At 42.7% G+C, this 25,838-nt stretch overlaps 1 protein-coding gene across 1 annotated transcript in view; it reads left to right on the plus strand.

Moving 5' to 3' along the window:
• The window catches only part of LOC124789201 (flocculation protein FLO11-like), a 162,506-nt gene that overhangs the window by 17,552 nt on the left and 119,116 nt on the right, over positions 1-25,838 (plus strand). The window contains exons 4-5 of the mRNA XM_047256495.1: positions 16,658-18,922; positions 22,193-22,390. Of these exons, the coding sequence (XP_047112451.1) occupies positions 16,658-18,922; positions 22,193-22,390 (2,463 nt within the window). The remainder of the gene's footprint in view (positions 1-16,657; positions 18,923-22,192; positions 22,391-25,838) is intronic.

Raw genomic sequence — 25,838 nt, forward strand, 5'->3', positions numbered from 1 at the left:
TTGGTAAAACACCTTGTCGTGCTGCATGAGGAAGTCCGTAATTGCCTGCTGCATATCCTCATCCAGCAGGAATAGTCGACCTTTCGAGGACTTTTATAAGGGACCGAAGCCGTGACAATCTCTTGGGGAGAGACCAGCGCTACACGGCGGGTACTTGAGTGTCTCCGACTTCAGGTGGTACAACTTCTGCTTTACGACATTTGCGATACGGGAATCCGCGGTATTACGAAGCAGTAGCATCTCTTGGACACCATTCCACAACTTTGGACAGACATGCTGTCCCATACACATCCTTCATTCTCCGATGGATGTCTACTGGCGTCTGTGCTTCGGCAGCTAAGTAAAGCATAACAGCGCGTTAGTCCTGTTTGAACACATTCATCAATAAGCCCGCCATGGTTCAAGTTTCCGCATTTACCACACGCTCGTCGGGAATGCACGAATGCCTTCGACTACAAGTCGGTGCTTATATATCAGCATGTGTCCGGAAATGCACCGTTTCCACGGTAGCTGCCACTGACGAAAGACAGTTCATCTCACCACGTGCTGAGTGTCCCTTGTGTGTTACAGTGTGTGTGATTGATGCAACGTACTGTAAGCAACATAACGGTTGGGAATTCATATCGGGAAAAAGCCGAGATGCTGTTTGTGTTTGGCTAAGCAGATGTGGACGGTCGGGAGCAGCACGGCTATACCAAAACAAGTAACCTCACAGACTTCAACCGCATCACACAACATCTCAAGCCCTTTTAGGATGTTTGTGTGACCATAGTCCCTTTCAGAACGTGCAGGGAGGCGGCAGACTGCGCATACACCAGATTTGGAGGACAGGGTTCTACATGATATTGAGACAAACCCTAGTACAAGCTCCAGGCAAGTGGCCCACCAGCATGGTGAAAGCCAAAGTACGATTACGTGTATCCAGCATGACAGCCGCTACTAACACCATCGCCTGAAACGAGTGCAAGGATTATTCCTCTAAAGGAAGGATTTTGTCGAAGGTTTCGGCACCAGACCATCACGATTAAGGGATTTCTTGTAACCTTTGCCATAACTGGCATCACCAGTCGGAATAATCGTCAACTGTGGGCTACAGATAGTCCTCGAGGAATGGTTGAGATGTCTCTTCAGCATCGGTTCAGCTTCAATGTGTGGGCAGAGATTATTGTCTATCACATACTTTGACCAGTTATTATTCCACAACGCCTCGACGGAGGAATAATCCGCGGAATCGTATGCCTCGACTGCTTGAGAATGTGTGTTTGGCAGTACGACAGGTTATGTGGTTTCTGCGTGACGGAGCATCACCCCAATTGCGCATTACAGTTCACCGACATCTCAACAATGTCCACGCAAGACGTTGGATAAGATGCGGAGGCTGGCCTGCGGGATCACCAGACTTAAACTCCCTGAATTTTTACCTCTGGGGCATCTGAAAAGCGCTGTGTATGCTGAACCGTTTCCTGATCTGCAGGCCGTTCAACAGCCTGTTCTCGAGACCTACTCGAAGAGAGACCGAAACGTGCGAAAGAGTGCGGCAATCCATGATGGGACATTTCAACGCGTACATTGCATTCCATGGAGACCACTTTGAACATCCGTTGGGACGTGGATGCGATGCAGCTCAGTACCTCGTTCCTGGCATTGCTGTCGTTGCACGCACACCGTTCATTTCTGGACATGTGTTCATAGGACCTTTTTCCTTCGTTTTCAGTCTGGAATCACTTCCTGCAGTTTGTCGCTTTTCATCTACATCTACATGACTACTCTGCAATTCACATTTAAGTGCTTGGCAGAGGGTTCGTCGAACCACAATCATACAATCTCTCTACCATTCCACTCCCGAACAGCGCGCGGGAAAGACGAACACCTAAACCTTTCTGTTCGAGCTCTGATTTCTCTTATTTTATTTAGATGATCATTCCTACCTATGTAGGTTGGGCTCAACAAAATATTTTCGCATTCGGAAGAGAAAGTTGGTGACTGAAATTTCGTAAATAGATCTCCCCGCGACGAAAAACGTCTTTGCTGTAATGACTTCCATCCCAATTCGCGTATCATATCTGCCACACTCCTCCCCTACTATCTGATAATACAAAACGAGCTGCCCTTTTTTGCACCCTTTCGATGTCCTCCGTCAATCCCACCTGGTAAGGATCCCACACCGCGCAGCAATATTCTAACAGAGGATGAACGAGCGTAGTGTAAGCTGTCTCTTTAGTGGACTTGTTGCATCTTCTAAGTGTCCTGCCAATGAAACGCAACCTTCGGCTAGCCTTCCCCACAATATTACCTATGAGGTCTTTCCAACTGAAGTTGTTCGTAATTTTAACATCCAGGTACTTAGTTGAATTGACAGCCTTAAGAATTGTACTATTTATCGAGTAATCGAATTCCAACGGATTTCTTTTGGAACTCATGTGGATCACCTCACACTTTTCGTTATTTAGCGTCAACTGCCACCTGCCACACCATACAGAAATCTTTTCTAAATCGCTTTGCAACTGATACTGGTCTTCGGATGACCTTACTAGACGGTAAATTACAGCATCATCTGCGAACAACCTAAGAGAACCGCTCAGATTGTCACCCAGGTCATTTATATAGATCAGGAACAGCAGAGGTCCCAGGACGCTTCCCTCGGGAACACCTGATATCACTTCAGTTTTACTCGATGATTTGCCGTCTATTACTACGAACTGCGACCTTCTGACAGGAAATCACAAATCCAGTCGCACAACTGAGACGATACCCCACAGGCCCGCAGCTTGATTAGAAGTCGCTTGTGAGGAACCGTGCCAAAAGCTTCCCGGAAATCTAGAAATACGGAATCAACTTGAGATCCCCTGTCGATAGCGGCCATTACTTCGTGCGAATAAAGAGCTAGCTGCGTTGCACAAGAACGATGTTTTCTGAAACCATGCTGATTACGTATCAATAGATCGTTCCCTTCGAGGTTATTCATAATGTTTGAATACAGTATATGCTCCAAAACCCTACTGCAAACCGACGTCAATTATATAGGTCTGTAGTTAGATGGATTACTCCTACTACCCTTCTTAAACACTGGTGCGACCTGCGCAATTTTCCAATCTGTAGGTACAGATCCATCGGTGAGCGAGCGGTTGTATATGAGTGCTAAGTAGGGAGCTGTTCTATCAGCGTAATCTGAAAGGAACCTAATCGGTATACAATCTGGACCTGAAGACTTGCCCGTATCAAGCGATTTGAGTTGCTTCGCAACCCCTAAGGTATCTACTTCTAAGAAACTCATGCTAGCAGCTGTTCGTGTTTCAAATTCTGGAATATTCCATTCATCTTCCCCGGTGAAGGAATTTTATTCATGTTAACGTTGTATACGCTGCGGCAACGCCCTCAAATGAAAAATTTTTTTGGCCGCTACTTATACTCATTTTCAGATTTACGCCTAAATAGCAGACTCATCTTGCTTAATTCGTTACATAAAGTATTTAACTATACAATGACAAGCAGATACCGGAAATAAAATGAGTAAGCGTCAAATGATAAGTCAGAATAACTGACTTTACCATATGAAGAACGTTGATCTGTGAAATTAACGATAGTTCTGAGTAAATACACTCCTGGAAATGGAAAAAAGAACACATTGACACCGGTGTGTCAGACCCACCATACTTGCTCCGGACACTTCGAGAGGGCTGTGCAAGCAATGATCACACGCACGGCACAGCGGACACACCAGGAACCGCGGTGTTGGCCGTCGAATGGCGCTAGCTGCGCAGCATTTGTGCACCGCCGCTGTCAGTGTCAGCCAGTTTGCCGTGGCATACGGAGCTCCATCGCAGTCTTTAACACTGGTAGCATGCCGCGACAGCGTGGACGTGAACCGTATGTGCAGTTGACGAACTTTGAGCGAGGGCGTATAGTGGGCATGCGGGAGGCCGGGTGGACGTACCGCCGAATTCCTCAACACGTGGGGCGTGAGGTCTCCACAGTACATCGATGTTGTCGCCAGTGGTCGGCGGAAGGTGCACGTGCCCGTCGACCTGGTACCGGACCGCAGCGACGCACGGATGCACGCCAAGACCGTAGGATCCTACGCAGTGCCGTAGGGGACCGCACCGCCACTTCCCAGCAAATTAGGGACACTGTTGCTCCTGGGGTATCGGCGAGGACCATTCGCAACCGTCTCCATGAAGCTGGGCTACGGTCCCGCACACCGTTAGGCCGTCTTCCGCTCACGCCCCAACATCGTGCAGCCCGCCTCCAGTGGTGTCGCGACAGGCGTGAATGGAGGGACGAATGGAGACGTGTCGTCTTCAGCGATGAGAGTCGCTTCTGCCTTGGTGCCAATGATGGTCGTATGCGTGTTTGGCGCCGTGCAGGTGAGCGCCACAATCAGGACTGCATACGACCGAGGCACACAGGGCCAACACCCGGCATCATGGTGTGGGGAGCGATCTCCTACACTGGCCGTACACCACTGGTGATCGTCGAGGGGACACTGAATAGTGCACGGTACATCCAAACCGTCATCGAACCCATCGTTCTACCATTCCTAGACCGGCAAGGGAACTTGCTGTTGCAACAGGACAATGCACGGCCGCATGTATCCCGTGCCACCCAACGTGCTCTAGAAGGTGTAAGTCAACTTTCCTGGCCAGCAAGATCTGCGGATCTGTCCCCCATTGAGCATGTTTGGGACTGGATGAAGCGTCGTCTCACGCGGTCTGCACGTCCAGCACGAACGCTGGTCCAACTGAGGCGCCAGGCGGAAATGGCATGGCAAGCCGTTCCACAGGACTACATCCAGCATCTCTACGATCGTCTCCATGGGAGAATAGCAGCCTGCATTGCTGCGAAAGGTGGATATACACTGTACTAGTGCCGACATTGTGCATGCTCTGTGGCCTGTGTCTATGTGCCTGTGGTTCTGTCAGTGTGATCATGTGATGTATCTGACCCCAGGAATGTGTCAATAAAGTTTCCCCTTCCTGGGACAATGAATTCACGGTGTTCTTATTTCAATTTCCAGGAGTGTAGTTGCAAAGAAAAACGGTAACTCTGTCATAGCTTGCCTCAAGCCTGGCTGAAAAGGAAGAGGGGTAGGAGTAACATCTCATTAAAAACCATGGTTCATCTGGACTAGGTGATATTACCCGCTGAAGATCCCTTGCTTCTACGGCTACGGAGGCTGGGATGTGGACCATTATAACGGCGGAGCTGGCGGATGATGCAGCCCTGTTTTTAGGGTTAGTATAGGAGAGATGGTAAGAGGGCCCTCACAGCTGCAATGAAGGCAGTCCCTCTAGCGACAAGGTTTACCCGAAGGGAAAGTCCCCTGGCTATCCAGGTTGGCGGGTTCTGCTACAGACTGGGTCTGTGTACAGGCAAAAGAATTATTTCTACGTATCCCAGAACGAAAGAAACCGTTGAAAATCTCGGAGAACGAAAATTGCTGTAAAAGAATTAGAAGTGAAACCTTAAGGGGTAAATCAATACATTCTGAGAGGTGGTAGCAGAAATTCAGAAACAGCAAGTGGGTATTTCAGTTTTGACGGAGATGAAGAAGAAAGTCAGAGGCAGTGGAAACGTTAAAAAATACGGGTAACAGCAGTTTATGTGCAGTTGTGGGGCGGCGAGTAAGTTACTTCACTGGTTTAAAGTTTTGATGCCGTCTTCAATCACGGGAGCCTGGAAATTAATTTGGTGGTCAGCCAGAAAGCGAAGGGAAACATACTGACCTTAGTTTCCAGTCTGCACGGCCACATTCCGGTCCAGCCCACTGAAAGAAAAGTGTCTATTTCCCATTTCTTTGCGGGATCAGGATTACGACTTCAGTAAAAGTTTAAACTTCCAATCAAGATTTAAATAAATTAAAGTTTCTCACAAACAACACTCAAAATTGCGTTATGTTCATTTGAAAACAAGTCTTTCTAACCTAACAGCACCTTTAGCAGTTCAGAGGCGACCTCTACGGTAACTTCCTACCTGATTGTTTTTCGCCCTGACCAACATCACTCAATTGAAAGTTCGCAATAAATGTTCAAAAATTAATGCTCGCCATAAAAGTGGAAATAAATTCATCACTTACCACGCGGAATTGAATTTCACACGGACGGCACACTAACAGTTATTTTACCGAATTCTACACGATCCAGGACGGTGTACAGTCCTCGCGAGTTCATTATCCGTTTTCACTGCCAAATACGCGCTTGTCACAGCTCGGCACTGACGTCATCCGAGGCACAGAGCGACCAGACGTTTAACTGGCGTGGACCTCACAGTGTCTGAGAGCGAAGTGAACCTTCCTAGCGCTTCAGGGGCTGTATTTAGAAGGTGCCGGTGTGGACTGCCGAGAAAACATCTGTTGTCTCTGTGCATTTGCATACGGCGGCAGTCTACAAACGACCGCTATCTCCGGCACATAATCTTTAATAATATAGTTACCAATTACTTCAGAAACTTCTTAACTTGTCTGGTATGCAGATAAGCAGTTTGAAAGCACGTCGAAAGTTTCAGCTCGCTAGAATGAAAACTTTGCGTAATAGAATTTATTTAGTGGAACTAACGGTAGATTCTTACCTCTGAACCATACCTTTGCTAAGACTTCCATCAGTTGCTATTTATATTACAAGTCTTAAACTTGGTGTAGCTCTATTATTTGATATATTTGATCATCTAGTTTAACCAAAATCCTCTATCATTAAAATTTCAAGTACTTAATCTACAACACTTAGGTACATTTTAGTCACAAAATTAGTTTTTATTTAATACTCAAAAACTATAAGAGGTAGATTAACGTGGACTCTCTGTTATTAGTTTTGGGGTGTACTGAAGCATAAAATAAATTTTCAAGTTTCTAAGTCCATTATTTAGCGCCTCTGAATCTTCCGAAAAACGTGGATTCTGGCGTTATTTTTTGTTTTATGGTTTTGGAAACCGGCATCACTTATTTATAACTTCTAACTTCACCTTCTGACCAAATTCTGGCTTCCTAGCGTCATTATTTAGCGCCTTTTATTTTTCTCTTAAAACGGCATTTTTCCGTAAACATCAAGACTTGGTATTTGGAACATTATGACACTAAACAACAATTTAACAAAGTTTTAAACATAAATTTTGATTTTTAATTTCATACTAAATCGTGGTGTAATACTTGTGCGCTACGCGCAGAGGCGTTAAGGTGACGTGGCGCTACCAGCAGTGGACGCTCGCCTCTGTATCTCACACACGATATAGCGCTTGGTTTGCTTCACAGTGGTGCTGACAAACGGGCAAAGGCATGCCTACTTTGGTAAAGAACACGTGGAAATTAAGAATAAGAATTAGGAAGAGGTAAATGAGAAGCTCTTGAAGTTGCTGTTTGAATTGTTTGGTAGTTGTGGATATAATAGCAACATACGCTTCCTGTGCCGATTCCGACGTTGCTGGAAAAGAGGAATATTTGAAGCATGTTCTCCATATCAGGAACTATTTGTTCTGGAGGACTGAAAAGTTGGGTCTCGGGCAAATAATAGGGTTGGTTGGTTTGGGGAAGGAGACCAGACAGCGTGGTCATCGGTCTCATCGGATTAGGGAAGGAAGTCGGCCGTGCCCTTTCAGAGGAACCATCCCGGCATTTGCCTGAAGTGATTTAGGGAAATCACGGAAAACCTAAATCAGGATGGCCGGACGCGGGATTGAACCGTCGTCCTCCCGAATGCGAGTCCAGTGTCTAACCATTGCGCCACCTCGCTCGGACAAATAGTAGTGTGGTTGGGATGATAATTACCATACAGGAAAGAAGATCGGTAATTCAGGATATTGAGAGTGATTCGATGGGAAAATGTTGAACAGATCACTACAGTGTATCTGGAATAGACACAAGCTCCGTTAGAGCAAAATACATAGGGAGGGAACAGGAAGAAGGACTCAGTCCAGAAATACGACGGCTAAAGGCAGGGCCTATATAGGACTGGAGTATATGAACTCTGTACCCGACGCCGGTTGAGGAGAAACTCGTATCGGATAAGGCGAACTGCAACATTACTATATAAGGCTTTAAAATCACATTTACTGAAGCTGCTAAGCAGGCTCTCGGAAGAGAAGCAGGAAGAGACAGGGGTGCTGCGTGGATGACAGGGTGGTTATCCGAGCTGAAGAGAAGTCGCTGGGGAAAAATGTGCTGACGTAGAACATTTAGTTGGATACAACAGTGCAGTAGAAGCTTGGCGATGTATACAAGTGATAGTTCCTGATAAAATAAGAAGAGGAGCTAGAATGATTGCTGTTTCTGAGTGGAAGGCACATGTTGAAGATCTTCTTACAGAAGACAGGGAAGAATTTCGAGAAAAGCAGAGTAAAGTAGAGATTAATTCTGTGGAAGAGGTGGCTGACGATGAAGTTTACCACGCCCTTCAAGAATCTAAAAGTGGAAAGGCAGCCGATCCTGAAGGTATAGCAATGGAATTATTGAAGTATGGAGGAGCTAATGTAGTAGCAGCACTAGTAACATTTTTTAATAAAATGGTTCAAGGAGGTGAAGAACCCCAAGAGTGGAAGATACCATACATTATCGCCCTATGTAAGAAAAGGGAACAGGAAAGATCCGACCAACTGCAGGGGAACAAGTGTAATAGCTCGAGCAGGTTATTCAGTAGTACAGCTAAGGACTGGAAAAGGTTACACAGGTTGTTGTGTCTTGGGAACAGTTGGGTTTTACTCCTACGAAAAGCTGTGTTGATAACATTTTGACGTACGAAAGATGTGTGAGAAAATTATCGCAAAAAATCGAGATCTACATTTGGTGTTCGCTGATTTAGAAAAGGCGTCAAGGAGGTTACTGTGGACAGCTGTGGATAACGTTAGAGTACATTGTACTTTAAAAGAGTTGGTGAAATGGATATACCATCAACGCGAGGCAGTTGTGAAGATTGGTTGCGAGATATCGGAAAGCTTTAAAACAAGTAAAGGATTAAGACCTGGATGTTGTATGTCACCAGCTTTATTGAAGCGGAATTTAGAAAATTTTCTTGGTTACTTGAACAGGCAGAGCAGAAGTTTTGATATGACACTACAGCATCAAATATTACATACATTATTGTTTGCCGACAGTCAGGTATTTGTGATTCTAGATATGTCTAGATATGGATGGTGTTATGTATGAAATGAGAAAGTTAAGGGACACTTATAAATAACGGGGACAATATGGATAAAAGAGAATATCTTGTTGCTGGAAGTGGGCAATGTGAGGATTTGGATTTTGCGTTTGACTGGGTAATAAATGTGGAAATGCTGAAGAATGTTGTTTCGCTAATTAGTGAAAGTGGACGGTGTGATGTGTACAAGTCGAGCGAGGGTGGCTATTACATCATTAAATGGTATCATTTGGAGTCGGCACATATCCAGACGAACAAAGAATGCAGCGCTATGTGCTATGCTGGAGAGAAATTCTGACATATCGCTCTGAGTGTTGGACACTGAACGAGAGACAAGAGTTATCGAAGTGGATGAGTTACGGCGAAGCGTGAGAACGACCTCCTTGGATCCAATCAATAATTAAAAATGGAGATGATGCGGCGGAACCAGTCATGCGACTGATGCTCCAGTGCTCCAGTGCTGAGATGGTATGGTCACTTCCGAAGGATGGAAGAACAACAATTTCCGCAGTGTTTGCTCACCTGGTCTCCTCCAGGGAGAAGGAGCCGGAGGAAGGACAACATGGAGGAGGACCATAGCCATAGCCATGGAAAGGAGAGTTCTGTTGGAAGAAGATGGGCATGATTGAAACTTGATGAATGTGAGAAAAGGTAACTGCTGATATGTGGTGACGCATGCTACTGAGTAAATGAGCGAAAGGGAAATGGTGCTGTCAGTGACCCAAGGAGACGATTACTCACGGAATAAGCAACTCACATTGAAGTGACCGAGCACAATTGTTCTGTCCTTTCAAGGAAGGTAAGATGGTCCTCATCCCGAAAAAGGAGGGTCGACCTCATCTCGACTCACTTCCTCCGGTTACTCTCTTAAACTTCGACTGCAAAATTGCCGCTCGAGCTATAAACACCCGTCTCTACATTGCTCGACGAAACCATTGCCGTTCAACAAAAATGTGTGCCTAGGGGCATAATACTACCGTCTGTAATCAAAGGTTGAGAGAGGTTTCGGTGGCTGCGACCACTAACATCTCGGAGGCCCTGCTTTCTCTCGATTTCCACTAGGCGTTTGGCAGTGATAGTCATAGATTTTTAATGAGAGTACTGACAGCTTTTCACTGGTATACATGTCTCATCGGTCGTGAACGGTCACCAGTTGACATTAAAAATAAGTAGCTTTATTACAATTAAAATGAATTGTCAGTTACTAAAACATGTTGACAGTTCTGGGTGTGTAACACTTGTAATACCGCACTTTAGCGCACTTGTGACAGATATGAGCATCACTTCCAACGTTTTGATGGGCCAGGTTCCTCAGTGTCACCAGAAATACCTTGAGATACGGATTCAGGAGCTGCGGTAGTAACCTGTTCTCCTGCTGGTATTATTTCTTCACGGGTAGTATGTGGTTTATTGAACGTGCAAAGCGCTGAGGTTAGGTGTTCATTTTTCGCAAAAATACTGCAGCACTTAATTTTTCCTTGACCACAAAAAGCGGATGTTCTTTCACATCCGCTAAATGCGTGAGTGAACAGAATATATTCACTGTCAAACTTGTTAGATGCTGTGGAAAACCACTTGTCTTCTGCATTTCCTCTTCCTGGCTTTAAGAAAAATAAGTTTTCAATGCCTTGCCCCAAACCGGTCATCAGCACAAGCAGGTCAACATCTTCTCCTACAATGACAACACTTCCAAAATCTTTGGTTCTTGAACTGGCAGATGTTACAATCATAACGTTAGCATCTTCTTGTACCTGGTGCACTTCAATGCTACACTCCAGAAATTCCTTTTTAAGAAGTGTGATCAAACGCATATTGTTTCGTTCGTTGTACAAGAACTTGTCCTGAGGGACTTGGTTCACCATCTCCGATTCAACCACAACGTCAACCGAAGAATGCTTTTTGAACCTACGAATCCTCTCAGCACTCTTTGTGCTACATTTGTCTCCCTCACATGGGTAACTATCAAATACAATAGCAAATTGAGATCCAAAATGACGTTGTAGGTAAGAAACATAGCTTTGGGCTATTGACTTGAAGCAAACATTTCAAGTCACTTTGTGGATGAGGTACCCTCCATCAATGACAAACCTGACTTCACATCTTCCCCTGGAACGAAGGCATGGTAGAATGAAGATTTTGTTCCTTTTCGCATGCCTTTTTCTGAGAATAGGGGCATTGGGTAAGGAGCAAGTTCATAATTCAGAAAGGCTTTTAACTCTTCTTCACTTTGTTTCATTAAACAAATCCTTTGGAAAAGAGTTAAAGGATCAACAGGAGTTATTTTACTGCTCCCAGCTTTTACAGAATTGAACGCAGAAAGGAGAGTCACAACTTTATCTTTTGTACGGAACTTTACATCGTGGAAATTGTTACCAACTATTCTTTTCATGCCTTTTTCCCCCTCTTCGTGACACATATGACAATTAACATCCTCCGTTTCGACAACACCACTGCTGATAGCCATTATAAAATCACTTTCAGGGAAGGGAGGGTGCACTGAAAACCAATCACGCAGCTTAGGCAAGTCTATGCCATCTCGTTCGATGCGACAACTTCTTGCATCTACATGCTGTTCTGATGTTACTGCGCTCACTTCGCAAGACGACTCAGTTTCTTCACAAATTCCAATGAATAACATGATGAGTAATATGTTTATACTACAAAAATAGAAACTCAAGTAACAGTGTTCAAAAATTAGATAATTTGCCACTTTGCTCGAAATTTGAAAAATTGGTATTTTTTGACGCGCTGTAGCGCCTTTGATACTGGGAGTAGAAAAAAATGGTAAGAATCAAATTTGTAGAGAATTTTGTGCTCTTTAAAAAAGAAAATAGATGTCAAAGCGACAGGAGCAAATGAAACTGAGATATTTAGAAAAAAAGGTGAAAAAAGTCCGAAATTTTCGAAGTTTTTTGACTGCAGAAAGTTTCCCAAGAGAAATTTTGTTGGCAAAACTTGGTTTTCTACCATTTCCAACAATATGAACGAGTTAAAAAATTAAAATCTTCTACCCCACCTTTTGCAAGGTACAGGCTTTTTTTCTGACAGTTTCACTGAACTAATTCAAAAGTTTTGCAATATGTCCTTTACGTAGGAGACATGAGTAAAAGGACAGTTAAGGTGAGACTATTAGCTCTCTTTCTTGTTAAGGCATTGTTAAAGAAAGATGGGAAATAATTCAGGTAAAGTCTACAATTTTGACCCAAATATGGTCATGTTATATTAATTTGTATTTTAATCGGCCTCGTGACTCTAGTACTTCGTTCTATGTTGGTAAGTTACTATGGGACCAAACTGCTGAGGTCATCGGTCCTTAACTTGACTTAAACTAACAACACATACACCAATGCCCGAGGCAGGACTCGAACCTCCGACGGGGGTAGCCGCGCGAACCCTGGCAATGCGCTACCTCGCGCGGCTTCTTTCTATGATAGAAATTAATATGCTCTGTTTGGGTGTGTTAAACTGTGAATACGAGCCCCTTCCTCGCAGCCCGTACTTCCATATACAATATTTAAGGAAATAAATTGCAGGAACCTTTTCTTCTAGTTGAATGTTTAGAGCTAGGTTCTTGCTGAACGACTGCAATCTTTATTCATAAATGTTGTTACAGTTAGACCTTAATATGAGCCAATATATTCCGCACGATTTACGTACTCTGTATAGCTTGGATATATGGTTCATAAATGTAATTCACACAGAACGAGTAATTTGCTAAATCAGTTACTTCGTTACTATGTGTGACGGAAGGAAAATTAAATTCACAAGTACGTACATGGTCATTACGACGTTGTATGTTGCCAACCTACCCGAACTTTCCCATGTTATTCTTAAATCCTACTCTTCAGAACACGGAGTGAACACCTGAGGTGTGCGTTTCCCTTTCCTGGATTATTCTCTTAATCTGAGAAAAGGAGACCTTCTTGTATGTGTTTAAAAGTTTTACAGTTGCAGTAGGTACATGGTTTCATCTAACTGTGTGCTGAGCTGAAGCAATGCTTTTGTAACGATATTCCCTAAACATTTTTTCCAGAACTGCTGCTTTTAATCTCTTTTCGGTAATGAAGAAATGAGAGGAGTTGGTAACTGTTCGTCAGTTTGAATATTATTATCGCTCATGTTTTGTGGCAGTGCTAATGGAAGAAGTGGACCTTGTGCTCTTCACACTCTTACATCTCAGGCCATGTAAGTGGAGTTGTGGTATGAAATTAACTGTCAAATACTCTACAAGCTGTGAGGGATTTGTAGTTTAGTACAATGGAAAGGAATTATGACAAATAAATAGAGATCAGACGATGCAGTAATTCATAATTTATCACGTAAAGATTCAATGTCAGTGAGGGGCAATGTAGAATGGAAAATGCACCAGCTCCAGATATGATACCTTCGCGTACGGTAGATAATCGAAAGGACAAAGAAGAAGGGTTCAGTTTCAAGAATAGAGGAAATATGCGCCCTCTATCAATGTACCCGAATGAAAGAGTGGGTGCTGGTGTGAACTGGTGGTAGACGCTTATCAGTGTTAGGTCTACATCCTTAACGATGTGATACGAGGGTTGGATAGCGTTGCTTATCAACTGGTGTTTGACATTCCTGCACCCCACAGCGCGGATCACGCATGAGACGTTGGAAATCGACAAGCGATATGGTGCTGGGCCCGGCTATTTAAGCCCTCAGACTGGGCAGAATCAGCACAGTGCCTGGTTCAGTCTCGAGCAGACATGAGGACTCTGGTGAGTACCTGAGAGAGCTATGCAGCACATGGTCTCTTACATGTTTAACAATGAAAACACATACTTGTAAAATCTGACGATCTCATAGTACCGAATATTCATTGAGATTTCCGTTAATGGAGGTTTCAGTGTCATGTTTTCGACGTCAGTATTCGAGGTACACCACGTAACACTCCCCATTCGCCTAGATGGAACTTCTTTCATTTCCAAAACCGCGGCTAGCGTCATTTACCAAATCTTTTGCCCAGTCTAGATAATAACAAATGAAGCCAGATGATTTGGATGACGACTCTTTAAGGTTGCTACGTCAACGGTGGAATCAACAGCTTTATAGACACAGGCATGCGATAGGCAACAATCTTCAATACAAATCTTTCTTTGACAATACTACGTAAAAGAGAATACTCTGTCCGTACGGGGAATCATTTCTCTGATTAATGCACTGCACGAAACTAAGTAGTTTTATATGATAACTAGTTTCGGACGAGAGTGATCCTAAATGTCTGCCAGCTAGACCGCGACTATTCCCTCTCTCACTCGCTCCCTTTCTCTCTCTCTCTCTCTCTCTCTCTCTCTCTCTCTCTCTCTCTCTCTCTCACACACACACACACACACGATTTTAAAAAATAAAAATCGCCTTTTCTTGCTATAATGTATTTTATTTCTTCAAGACGCGTTTCGCCTTTTACTTTAAGGTATTTTCAGTGAAACAATTATTCGCGCTTTCGGTTGGTATCTGCATTTCCTCTCACCTGGCCACATATTGGAAGTCGCACTATAACTTCAATTACGGAACATAAGCACTTTTTCATGTTACGAACTTTTTTCTTCGCAGATTCCGTATTATTTCCCTAATTGCTTTGGAGCAATATTAGTCTTCTGTAACTAATTATGGATATTTTACCGAAAACTGTGATTTAAAGTCGTATGCCAAACAGGAGGAGACGTAAAGTGAACACACAGTAATTAACACAAGAGCGTGTCAGAAGTATTGTCACTTAACCATTTTCTTTTTAGCAATCTAACTTTGGTCGTGTTTTAATTTATTGCTTTTTATTAATGTAATGACTTACATAACTGGTAAGCCTACTACAGACTTTACCGATTATATTATTTTTTTTATTCCATATCACACAACTATATGACTAAAGAATATTTGTACGCCTACAGTAGAGATTTGGCGAGCTTATGATACAAACATTTTGTCGCTACTGTATGGCAGTTTTTATTCTGAGCAGTAGCGCTGTCAACAAAATAACTCTTAGTAAATAAGATATTTCATTTATGTGTGACGATGCTGAGCTGATTCTCTGTTTATCTTTTGGCGATGCCACTATAGCTCCATTATACTAGGACGTAGTTCCAAAACAATTGAAGCGGAAATTTTCACATGTATCTCAGTAATACTTTTCATTATGGTTTATTTTATTGTTTTACGCTGTAGACAATCCACCGGTGGTGTCTGTGTTTTTCTCATGTTTTGCTGCAGATCTGAAGATAGTCGTTGCTGACTAAAACCGATAGTCTGAGGACTTAAAATTTTGTGATCATAGGCGAAAATAAATAAATATATTCTAGTTATGGTATCTTTTCCGACGTCGTAAGCAGAAGATAAAGAGATTGATATTTGAGGATACTAAGCACGTAATTCTGTACATATAGAGAGATGGAAATCTAATAATCATAAGGGACTGGAATGAGATTGTAACGCAAGGAGTAGATGAACGGATTATTGGAGAATATGGGCTTGGTAGTTGGTAGTAGGAATGAGACAAGAGGAAGACTAATTGAGTCCTGCAGTAAATTTCAGCTATAATAAAGAACACCTGAATACCTCGTTCAAGGATCTGAAGAGGAGGAGGTATACATGGAAAAGGCACGAAGACATGGGAAACAGGATTAAGGAATTACCTCTAAACCTATCGTACTACCAGCGCTGAGAAAGTAATACATGATGGATGACGTGAACTATCACCTCACAGCCTTTGAAACATTATGTCTAAGGCGAGGCAAAATACTGAAGCGAGCAGGTAATTCTGTAGTTGTTGGGAACAACAGTGACGCCGCAATACATGATACCAGAAGCTCTATATAGATTTTGCACATACTAAAAATACTACACATACTTTTCTTCTTCAGAAACGCTCCTAACCATTTGTAATAATAAACTCGTACAGCTTGAGGTGTGAATGAAATATGAGGACCTATTTTGAAAAGAACGTAATGTTTGTAACTATTTATCGGATGGAGTTGCTAAAGAAATAGCATTATCGATTTCAGTCTTTATTGAAATAAGAGCAGGCGTTGCCTGGGCAGCTAAGATGAAAAATTAAAATGAAACTTTTACGCTGTTTAAATCAGATATGAAATAAAAAATAACTGTTTCGTTACCATAATACAAGCAGCTAAAGTCACAAGAAAAATATTGAATGAGTCGAACACTATAAGCAAATTAATAAATCAATGACTTATCGATAGAGGCACTGCCACCAAAAAATAAGAAAATATTGGTACCACTATACACACAAAGTTTCGAAGTTTTCAGAGTCAGTGCGTGTGTGCGTACAAGAGTGCGAGCATGTGCGAGTGGGCGTGTGTGTGTGTGTGTGTGTGTGTGTGTGTGTGTGTGTGTGTGTTGGGTTAAGTGCACACGCATTAGAAGTGTCCGTGTGTTGTATTTTACTTCATTACTGATGTGTCAGGTGATTTGTGATTTATGGCTAGCTTCTGTTCATAATGAAAGCATTGCAGTCTCATTTTGTTCACCAGATGTGTGACATAATACCATGACACGTTTTATTACAGTTTCTCCTAAGTGCAGTGCTTGCAGCTGCGTACGCAAGGCCTGCTGTCTTGTCGGAAGCTGCGCCATCACCATGCTCGACAAAGACAGGGGCAACCAGTGCTGCCATCCTGAAGGATAGAATTGGAGCAGTCATGCAAAAAGGAGTCGCCGCATCGGTTAGCAGTGAATCGGCCCAGTCTGAAACGGCCAGTTCCGAAACTTCACGTTTGTCTTCTTCAGCTAAGAAGCCCAACAGTTCCCCAGAGAGCAAGCTGAACCCTAACCGTAACATAGGTCACATTTTAGATAGCAAAACGCCCTCATCGGACTCTATCAGTCCGTCTCAGATGTCACCACAATCTAAGAAAGCTGCTAGTCATCAGGACATTGACAGCTCCGAAACGTCCAACCTGTTTCCTTCCCGTGAAACACATGACAGTTCATTAGAGATCAAATTGAACGGCAACAATAAGGTGGAGCCTATCTCTGGTAGCAAAATGCTCTCACCTGACTCCATTAGTCCGTCTCGAACGTCGCCAAAATCTAAGAATGTTGTTCGTCTTCAGGATACTGATAGCTACGAAACGTCCAACCCGTCTCCTTATCCTGAAAAACCTGCCAGTTCCCCAGAGAGCAAGTTGAACCCTAACCGCAATGTAGGTCTCTCTTCAGGTAGCAAAATGCAGTCTCCTGACTCCGTTAGTTCATCGCAGACGTTGCCACAATCTAAGAATACTGCTAGTCTTCAGGATATAGATAGCTCCGAAACGTCCAACCTGTTTCCTTCCCGTGACAGTTCATTAGAGATCAACTTTAACGATAACGGTAAGGCAGGGCCCACTTCTGGTAGCAAAATGACCTCACCTTACTCCATTAGTCCGTCTCAAACGTCGCCAAAATCTAAGAATGTTGTTCGTCTTCAGGACATTGACAGCTACGAAATGTCCAACCTATCTCCTTATACCGAAAAACCTGCCAGTTCCCCAGAGAGCAAGTTGAACCCCAACCGTAAACTAGGTCTCATTTCTGGTAGCAAAATGCCCTCACCTGCCTCCGTTAGTCAGTCTCAAACGTCGTCAGCTTCTAAGGATATTGACAGCTCCGAGACGCCTAACTCGTCTCCTTCTGCCGTAACACCTGAAAGTTCCACAGAAAGCAAACAGAACGCCAATCGTAAGACAGCGCTAGCTTCTGGTGGCCAAGTGCCCTCAGGTGGCTCCATCAGTCAGTCTCAGACATCTTTAGTTCCTAAGAATGCTGCTACTCTCCAGGATATTGACAGCTCCGAAACCTCCATCTCGTCTCCTTCTGCCGAAAACGCTGACTGTTCCCCAGAGAGCATGTCGAACACCAACTATATGGTAGGTCTCGCTTCTGGTAGCAAAGTGCCCTCAACTGGCTCCATTAGTCCATTAGAAACATCTTCAGCTCCTAATTATGCTGCTAGTCTTCAGGATATTGAAAGCTCCGAGACGTCTAAGTCGTCTGCTTCCACCGAAAGACCTTGCAGTTCCTCGGAAAGCATGTTGGATGACAGTTCGGAGAATCTCTCTTCTGCTGGCAAAATGCCCTCACCTAATTCGTTTACTCCTTCTGAAAGATCTCCATCCCTTACTAATGCAAACAGTGATCAAGAATTTGAAACATCTGGTGTATCCGATTCTGCTCTAAAGCCCAACGATGACTTACCGGGCAGCAACACGAATTCTCCTGTAAGTAACTTGCGAGACACTTCTTCTGTTAACCCTCAAGAAAGCGTTTCTAAAAGTCTAGGCAATATTGCCAGTGTAGATACCTCTGCTACTTTTCAACCTACCAACAAGCCCAAAGCTGATTCGCCTGACAGCACCTCATTTGGGGACCTTGCTGGCAGCAACTTTCCATCGACTCACTCCGCTGACTCGCAAGACGACCTCTCCCCTGCCAGTGATCCTCGCTATCTCATTAATAGCCTTGTTCCTTCTGCATCTGCCACTCCTGGTCTTGGTTTGTACCATGCTGCCGGTCACTGGCTTTGTACCGGGCCATTCTACAGTCACCAAGCCAACAGTGACAGTGTGAACCTTCCCGTTACAATGACGTACCCACCACCTAGTTCTAACAAGGCCATGTTTGGTCTTTCCACTAGCACCCCGCTTGCTGATCTTTCTGGTGATATATTCTCCCCCGACGTCATTGCTCACTCCAGCAATGTTATGGACAATGCTGATGGGGCAATTCTCACAGACTGGCCAGCTAGCTTCACTCCGACTCTGCGACAGCTGTCACTCGATGAATTAAGGAAGGTAAGGTATTAGCTGTAAGTTTGAAAAAAAAAATTACTGGCTAATGATCTTTTATAATTGTCTGTACGTGGTAGAACTCAACGTTTGCACACTTGGAAATATTCTCTTGTACCGTAGCCACTAGGATTTCATATTACTAAAAGAGTTTCAAGCTATTTTTAATAGTAAAGGCTCGCTGGCAGATAATAAGTTGAAGGGCCTCGGCGCAATACTGTATATAAGTAAGTGGTACACTCATAACAGTAATCGTAGTATTCTTATCAACAAGCAATTAGATCTTCCACTACTTTCTGACGATCGTCTTAGTTGCATAAGATGCTGATGCAGCCGAAACCCACACAGAAAACTTTCGTAATGATATGGTAGTAGACTTTTTTGTGTCATATCCTGGAATTTGACCTAAGTGTATTTTTAATTTTTTTTTTAAATTATGAATTTGGCCAGCTATGGACCGCATACAACTTAAGACTTATGGTGTTTCTTTTTCTTCCGTTCTACCCAGTACTTCTTCATTTTCGCGCCAACTGCTCGTCTCTGCTCATCTGTCCACACTCTCTTGGGTCGAGGTTTTGGCGCATCTTCTTCATAGTTTGCGTTTTCTATAAGTAGCCTAAAGTTATTCCTGTCACGTATTATTTCTTCTGTAACACCTATTTTGTTGGCGTCTTTCTTTACTGCTTCTATCCATCCTACAGTGTTTTTCAGCATACTAACGTAATTAAAAATTTTCTTTGTAATCCGTGTTTCTTCCATTCTTTTTAAATGTCCATAAAATTTTAGCCGTCTCTTCCTCATTGTATCTGTGATCTTTTCTGTATTTTTCCTTGTTTTTCTCAGGACCTAGAATTTTTCTTAATATTTTTCTCTCTCTTTTTTCTAGTTCTCTTAATTCGCCTTTCTTACTCAATGTTAGGCACTCTGATCCATATGTTGCTTGTGTCCTAATAACTGAATTATAATGTTTAATCTTTGCTTGTATGGATATTGATTTCTTATTGTAGTAGTTTTGTGTTAATTTATATGCAAATTCCAACTTTTTTATTCTTTCTTTATTTGTTGTGTTATCCAGTCCATTCGCTTGGATCCCCAGGTATTTGAATTTTTGAATTTTTGTATTTTTAATATATAAGAACTAATAATATTTTTCTGGATTCATTTCAAACCTCCTCTATTTAGTAGCAAATGTAGTACAATAGCAAACATTTCACCTGGAGTACTTGAATAATGCACTCCATAATCACTGACACATATTTCAAACAATTTGACATTAGGAACAGTAAAATTTTCATTAACTTTCAGACACCAAAGTCGTTATTAATTTTTGGGAATCTTTTTCCCGAACTACACTGCACAATTCCGATTCTCTCAAAAACTACTGATTTGAATAGTTCCACTTTCGGAGCCAAATTCATCTCTGTCTTTCGTCACCAGTAGTGTTTCAAATGGTTGCGTTTTCTAGATGTCTATCAGGTTTAAGTTGTTGACGTGCGTGCTAGTCTTTCAGGATCATGTAGTGAATATCATTTCCGTCTTTAAGATTTTTCACGTAGAAGTACAGTTCTCGGTAAAAGCAAACATCGCACTAAAGAGAGGTTTAAAAAGTACAATACATTACGGGAAGTTTACTGCGCCTAAGAGGCTGGAAAAAGACAAGGCAAGAGGCATCTTTGAAGATACTCAGCGGCATAAAACATTCATTCAGACGTGTCGTAAAAGACAGATTTTTGGAATAGAGTAGCTATTTGTAGCCGGCTTCGTGCGTACAGGGCTTAAGAGGCTTCCTCTTTGCCGGTTGACAGTGACTCTGGTCAAGGAACCAGGCTCATATGCACTCGGTTTTTTGTTAATATAAGGCAGTCGAAAGACCGCGGAGCAGGAGAAATAAACTGAAGAGTAAAAGGATCTAGAGTCCTTTTGTCATAACTGATTTTTGAAAAACGCTACGAGGATCTACGAACGCTCTTTCGAGCTAACTGCGACTCCAAATTATGAATGAAATAAAAAAAACTAATGAAAAAATCAGAGGTTGCCACGACGTCTAAAACGTTCTTTATAGGATTCGAAGAGGTGTTGATCGATAGTGGAAAGTGGGTACAAGACATTAGGTAAGAAGCGTGTATACTAGATATATATGTAGATGAGGGCTACGAGTCGTGGTGGTCGGTCTACCCACGTCCGTTGAATGGCTGGAAAAATCACCCTGGATAGGCTCGCAGATGGTTAAAAATCACAAAAGCAACTTTTCTCTTAAAGGTTGGGATGAGGTCCTTGTCTTTAGTAAATGTGTTAAATACTGACACGAATAACTGAGAGTAGCTGATCTCGGGGACGATCAGTTCAGTTGTAGTACAGATATAGGTAAACGTAAAGACAAGTTGGCCTTACGACGTACCTTGTAATATAGGTAAAAGAAAGGTATACTTTTCGTCTGTAGTGCTTGTAGATTTAGACTTTTGACAGTGTTGAACAATAATCTTTGAAATTTTGAAAGTAACAGGGGTAAAATACAGAGAGTAAGAAGTTATTAACACCCTCTACAGAAAGTAGACTGTAGTATATGTGGGTGAAAGGGAAGTACCAGTTAAGACGGGGGTGAGAGAGAATGGAAGTGTCTCCCAGATGTTATTCATTCTGTGTACTGAGCAACCAGTGAAGGAAATCAAAGAAAAAATTTCGGAGGAAAGTTCAGAGAGAAGAAATACTCGTAAAAACTTTGCGGACTGGCGATGACATTGTAATATTTCTGGAGGAGGCCGAGAGTAGTTAAACGGAACGCACACTTTTTTGGAAAGAGGTTATCAGAAGAACATAAACAACAGCAAAACAAGAGTAATTAGGACTGATGTTCGATGTTAGCGAATTAAGATCTCTATCACTGCACTAGTGCGCTTCTTATATCCTTATTGCTTCACCTGTCTTGTGGTATTTTGCTTCCAAAGTAGAACAATGGCTTTATTTCCTCTGCTGATGGTCCTCAAGATAGATATTAAGTTCACCATTAATATTTCTTTGATACCTCACTGCTTCCCTTAAATTAATGGAATTCTTTATAGCTAAGTAAATAGCGAAATTAAGAGTGACTGTGAAACAGTTATTTATTGAGGTACCACAATACTCACTGTGTTATCGGCGCAGGTCGGGGCAGTCTTGGCGGCTGAGGATCCAGCAGCAGTTGTCCACGCTGCTGACACTCCAGCGTTTGCCGTTGTCGGTCCATCGGCTGCATCGGTGGAGCTGTGTGCAGGCACCGCCTATTCTTCTGCTCCACAGAGCCAGACACCAAACACTGTCACCTTCGGTGGTGTTCCTGTCCGCGTGTGGGCGCCACCAGCTGCACCATCAACGACCCAGTATCCACGGATCATCAACTTTGGTGGCGTTCCCGTCCCCGCCAACGTCCAAGAGGCGGCAGTTGCTCATAACACCATCAACTTCGGTGGCGTCCCAGTCCGTACACCAAACCATCCCGTAACTGTGCCACTGAGTGTGATTTCAAACACCATCAACTTCAGTGGTTGGCCCGTTCTTCCTGTGGTCAATAGCCTGCTGCACCAATGAACAGCCGACCAGTCGCCATCGCCTTCGCTGGTGTCCCTGTACGTGCACCGGCTGCTGTGTGCTGTTAGGTCGTAACTGCGGTCGCTGTTTAACAATTGTGTGTACGAGGGCACGTTGAGAAGTTGTTAACCTGTTTCCAAGAAATCTGCATGTTTGTTTAAATAGCATATCTTTCACTAAACCACTGAAGACAACGATGAGTAACTGTCAGCAGAGATTAACTCTATCCTGTACTCTATGTTATTACTGACCTGAATAAAAATGTAGTTTTCAGCGGAGTTTGATTTGCTTATTGTTACATGTTCCTCACCTTATGGACTAATTTTGGCCCATGTAAGTTTGCAATCATTTATTGATTAAGGCATGTGAACAGCAAAACGAAAATCATTATCAACTACAACCAATCAACAATACTGAAAAGCGGACAAGAACGTAGATAGTAAGAACATGGAAACAGAAAGCATGAAAAACTTTGTTCTGAATTTACGTTGTCGAAGCCAAAAGAAACGGAGGTGCTTCTTATATGTTTGAAATAGCCTTAAGGCCGGGACAGCACAGAGAAGTAATATATTATAAATCAAAACCAACGCTCAACAAGTCTGCAAAAGCAGATATTTAAAAAAATTAACGCATTGTTAACGGTAGCAACAAAGCAATTAATTTGAAAAACTGAAGAAGTACATATACATCCATTGGTGTGTAGCAACATAATGTGAACGGAGTCTGTAAGTAAATTCAGATAACTTAAAATCTAAACGTTTGAAATACCAATACAAAAAAATAGGACGAAATAAATAAATGATGATAATCAACTTTCAATATTCCACTTGCATTTCGAAGGCCGTAACCGTCACCAGAGAAAAACGCTGAACCATCGTTAAAAGCAAGGATAAATCGGAATAAAGTCTTGCGTTTACGAACTATATTGTCCATGTAAGTGAAATGAGAAAGATTACGAAAACGCGCATTCGATACTCTGCTTACAATAATTAAATAAATTATAATCACAATATTGGGCAGCTGAAACGGACCAGACGCGAATGAGCGAAGTTCCGTAGTAGGAAAATTCCATAGACAGAATCAGACACATAGTAACACTACGTCTGTATTTCGTCGTCATTTCGAACCGAGTGTATGTGTGTGTGTGTATGTGTGTGTGTGTGTGTGTGTGCATTTGCGGTTTGCGGACGCTCAATAAGGAAGTTTCAGCTCCAGTAAGAAAATTAGGAGGAGCGAAGGAAACGAAACATAGGTGATGTGGAAAGATGAAACTTCCTGGCAGATTAAAACTTAGTGCCGCACCGAGATTCCAACTAGGGGCAAGTGCTCTAACATCTGAGCTACCCAAGCACGACTCACGCCCCGTTCTCACAGCTTCACTTCTGCCCGTACTCTGTCTCCTATCTTCCAAACTTTACACAAGCTCTCCTGCAAATGTTGCAGAAGTAGCACTCATGAAGGAAAGGATATTGCGGCGACATGGCTTAGCCACAGCCTGGAGGATGTTTCCAGAAAGATGCTTGATGGTACACAGATGAGGAATGGTACCAGCGTCAATGCGCTTTCAGATGTGCACATGGTCAGCATCCTACGTCATCGAGATTAATGGACTGGTTGCTGTAGATAATGTCAGCGTCTCCGATCAGGAATCAATAACTCTCCGAGAGCCACTAAAAGGTTAATTTTGTCCAATAGAAATCATTGATTCATCATAAAAATATTCCAAACAATTACTGGTAACAACATTTTGTAAACAACATTGCGTGGATTTTACTCGCTTTTCGTCCTTTATCCGGTGTATTACTAATGGGAAAATTGTCAGCATGATATGAAGTGAACTCTAAAAGTGAGAGAAATTCAGTCAGTGGCAGTTTCAGTTCCTATAAACTTCCTTCACTTTCTCAAGTGATCTTCATTTCCAAGCACTTCTCGTAACTCTGCAGTAGGGTCTAAACCTCTCTGCACATCTGTTATAGCAAATAAGCTACTTGACAATGGCGGTATTGAGTTCCATGTTATCTTCAAATCGATGTACAGGAAGTAATTTTTTTAAAGTGGAAGAAGAGATAATAGTCGCTGTGTGCAGGTTAGGGACTGCTGTCGCATTCAGTAATTTTACGCATCATATCTGTAGAACTACGGCAATTCATATGTCTTTATTTTAAAACATAACAGTCACTGATCTTTTAAAGCAGATGTTGTTAGCGCTTTAGGCCAGTAGACCATCATCAGAATATTATTAAAAAGGGTCACACGACACAAAATAACATCGTAACAACGGAGTAATACGAAAAAAAGTGGAAAAATACTTGAAAATATTTTACAGTCAAGGCAGAGGCGACGTGTCTTTCAAGGGCACAAACTGAACAGATGTCCAGTAAGTTAACAGCAGACGTCTGGCTGTTACGAGTCTAGACTTGGTCCCTTGTGCCTCTCGTGGAATGTGATTTAATATGGTGAGACCCAGCTGTCACAAACAAGAGAATAAAGCAACATACGGAATTGATTTACGATCCTTTAACATATTACATCTACATTGGTAATCCGCAGGTCACCACCTCGCAAAATATCACTCCCCTCCCCTCTCCCCCCTCCCCCCCTCACACACACACACACACACACACACACACACACACACACACACACACACACACACACAAACACACACACGCACACACATTTTTATTCCAGTGGCGAATGTTTCACGCTTAGAGATGTTGCTGGTTGTAAGCTTCCGCGTGAGCTAGAGTCTCTCGAATCCTACATTCACCGTCTATTTGTGAGTTACAGCTTACGTAGGACGGAGCAACGCAGTATATTGGTTGACTCTCTAGGAACGTACGCTCTCGAAACTTTAACAGTAAAGCACACTGTGATGCAGAACGCCTCTCTTGCAGCGTCTGCCGCTCTGATTGGCTGAGCATCTCTGTGATGTTTTCGCCTGTAGTAAATGAACCTATAACGAAACGTGCTGCTCTTCTCTGTATCTTCTCTGTTACTTCTATCAGTCCTCACGGAATAAAATTATAACCGTTGCAAATAGACATTTTCGATTTCCCTTGAAAACAATCGCAGTATATCACCAATCTGTATGAATATTAGCCGTAGGGAACTGTGGGGACTTTTGAGCTCATAGATTTCAGATACTGAAGCCAGCATCATTAGTGAGAAGAGTTCGACGAGGAGTGCTGCTAAGATTAACCGGAACCTATTGCACTATCCCGAATGATGCTATGTTAGTAATCATAGGAATATGCCCATAGGACTTGGAAATTAGAAACAAATGGAGCCTGTAAGTGGTTAAAGCAAGGCAATCAAACGCAAATATGATGAATGCTTGGATCTGAGAGCAATAGGA

This window comes from Schistocerca piceifrons, chromosome 3 (genome assembly GCF_021461385.2).
Source record: "Schistocerca piceifrons isolate TAMUIC-IGC-003096 chromosome 3, iqSchPice1.1, whole genome shotgun sequence".
NCBI lineage: Eukaryota > Metazoa > Arthropoda > Insecta > Orthoptera > Acrididae > Schistocerca > Schistocerca piceifrons.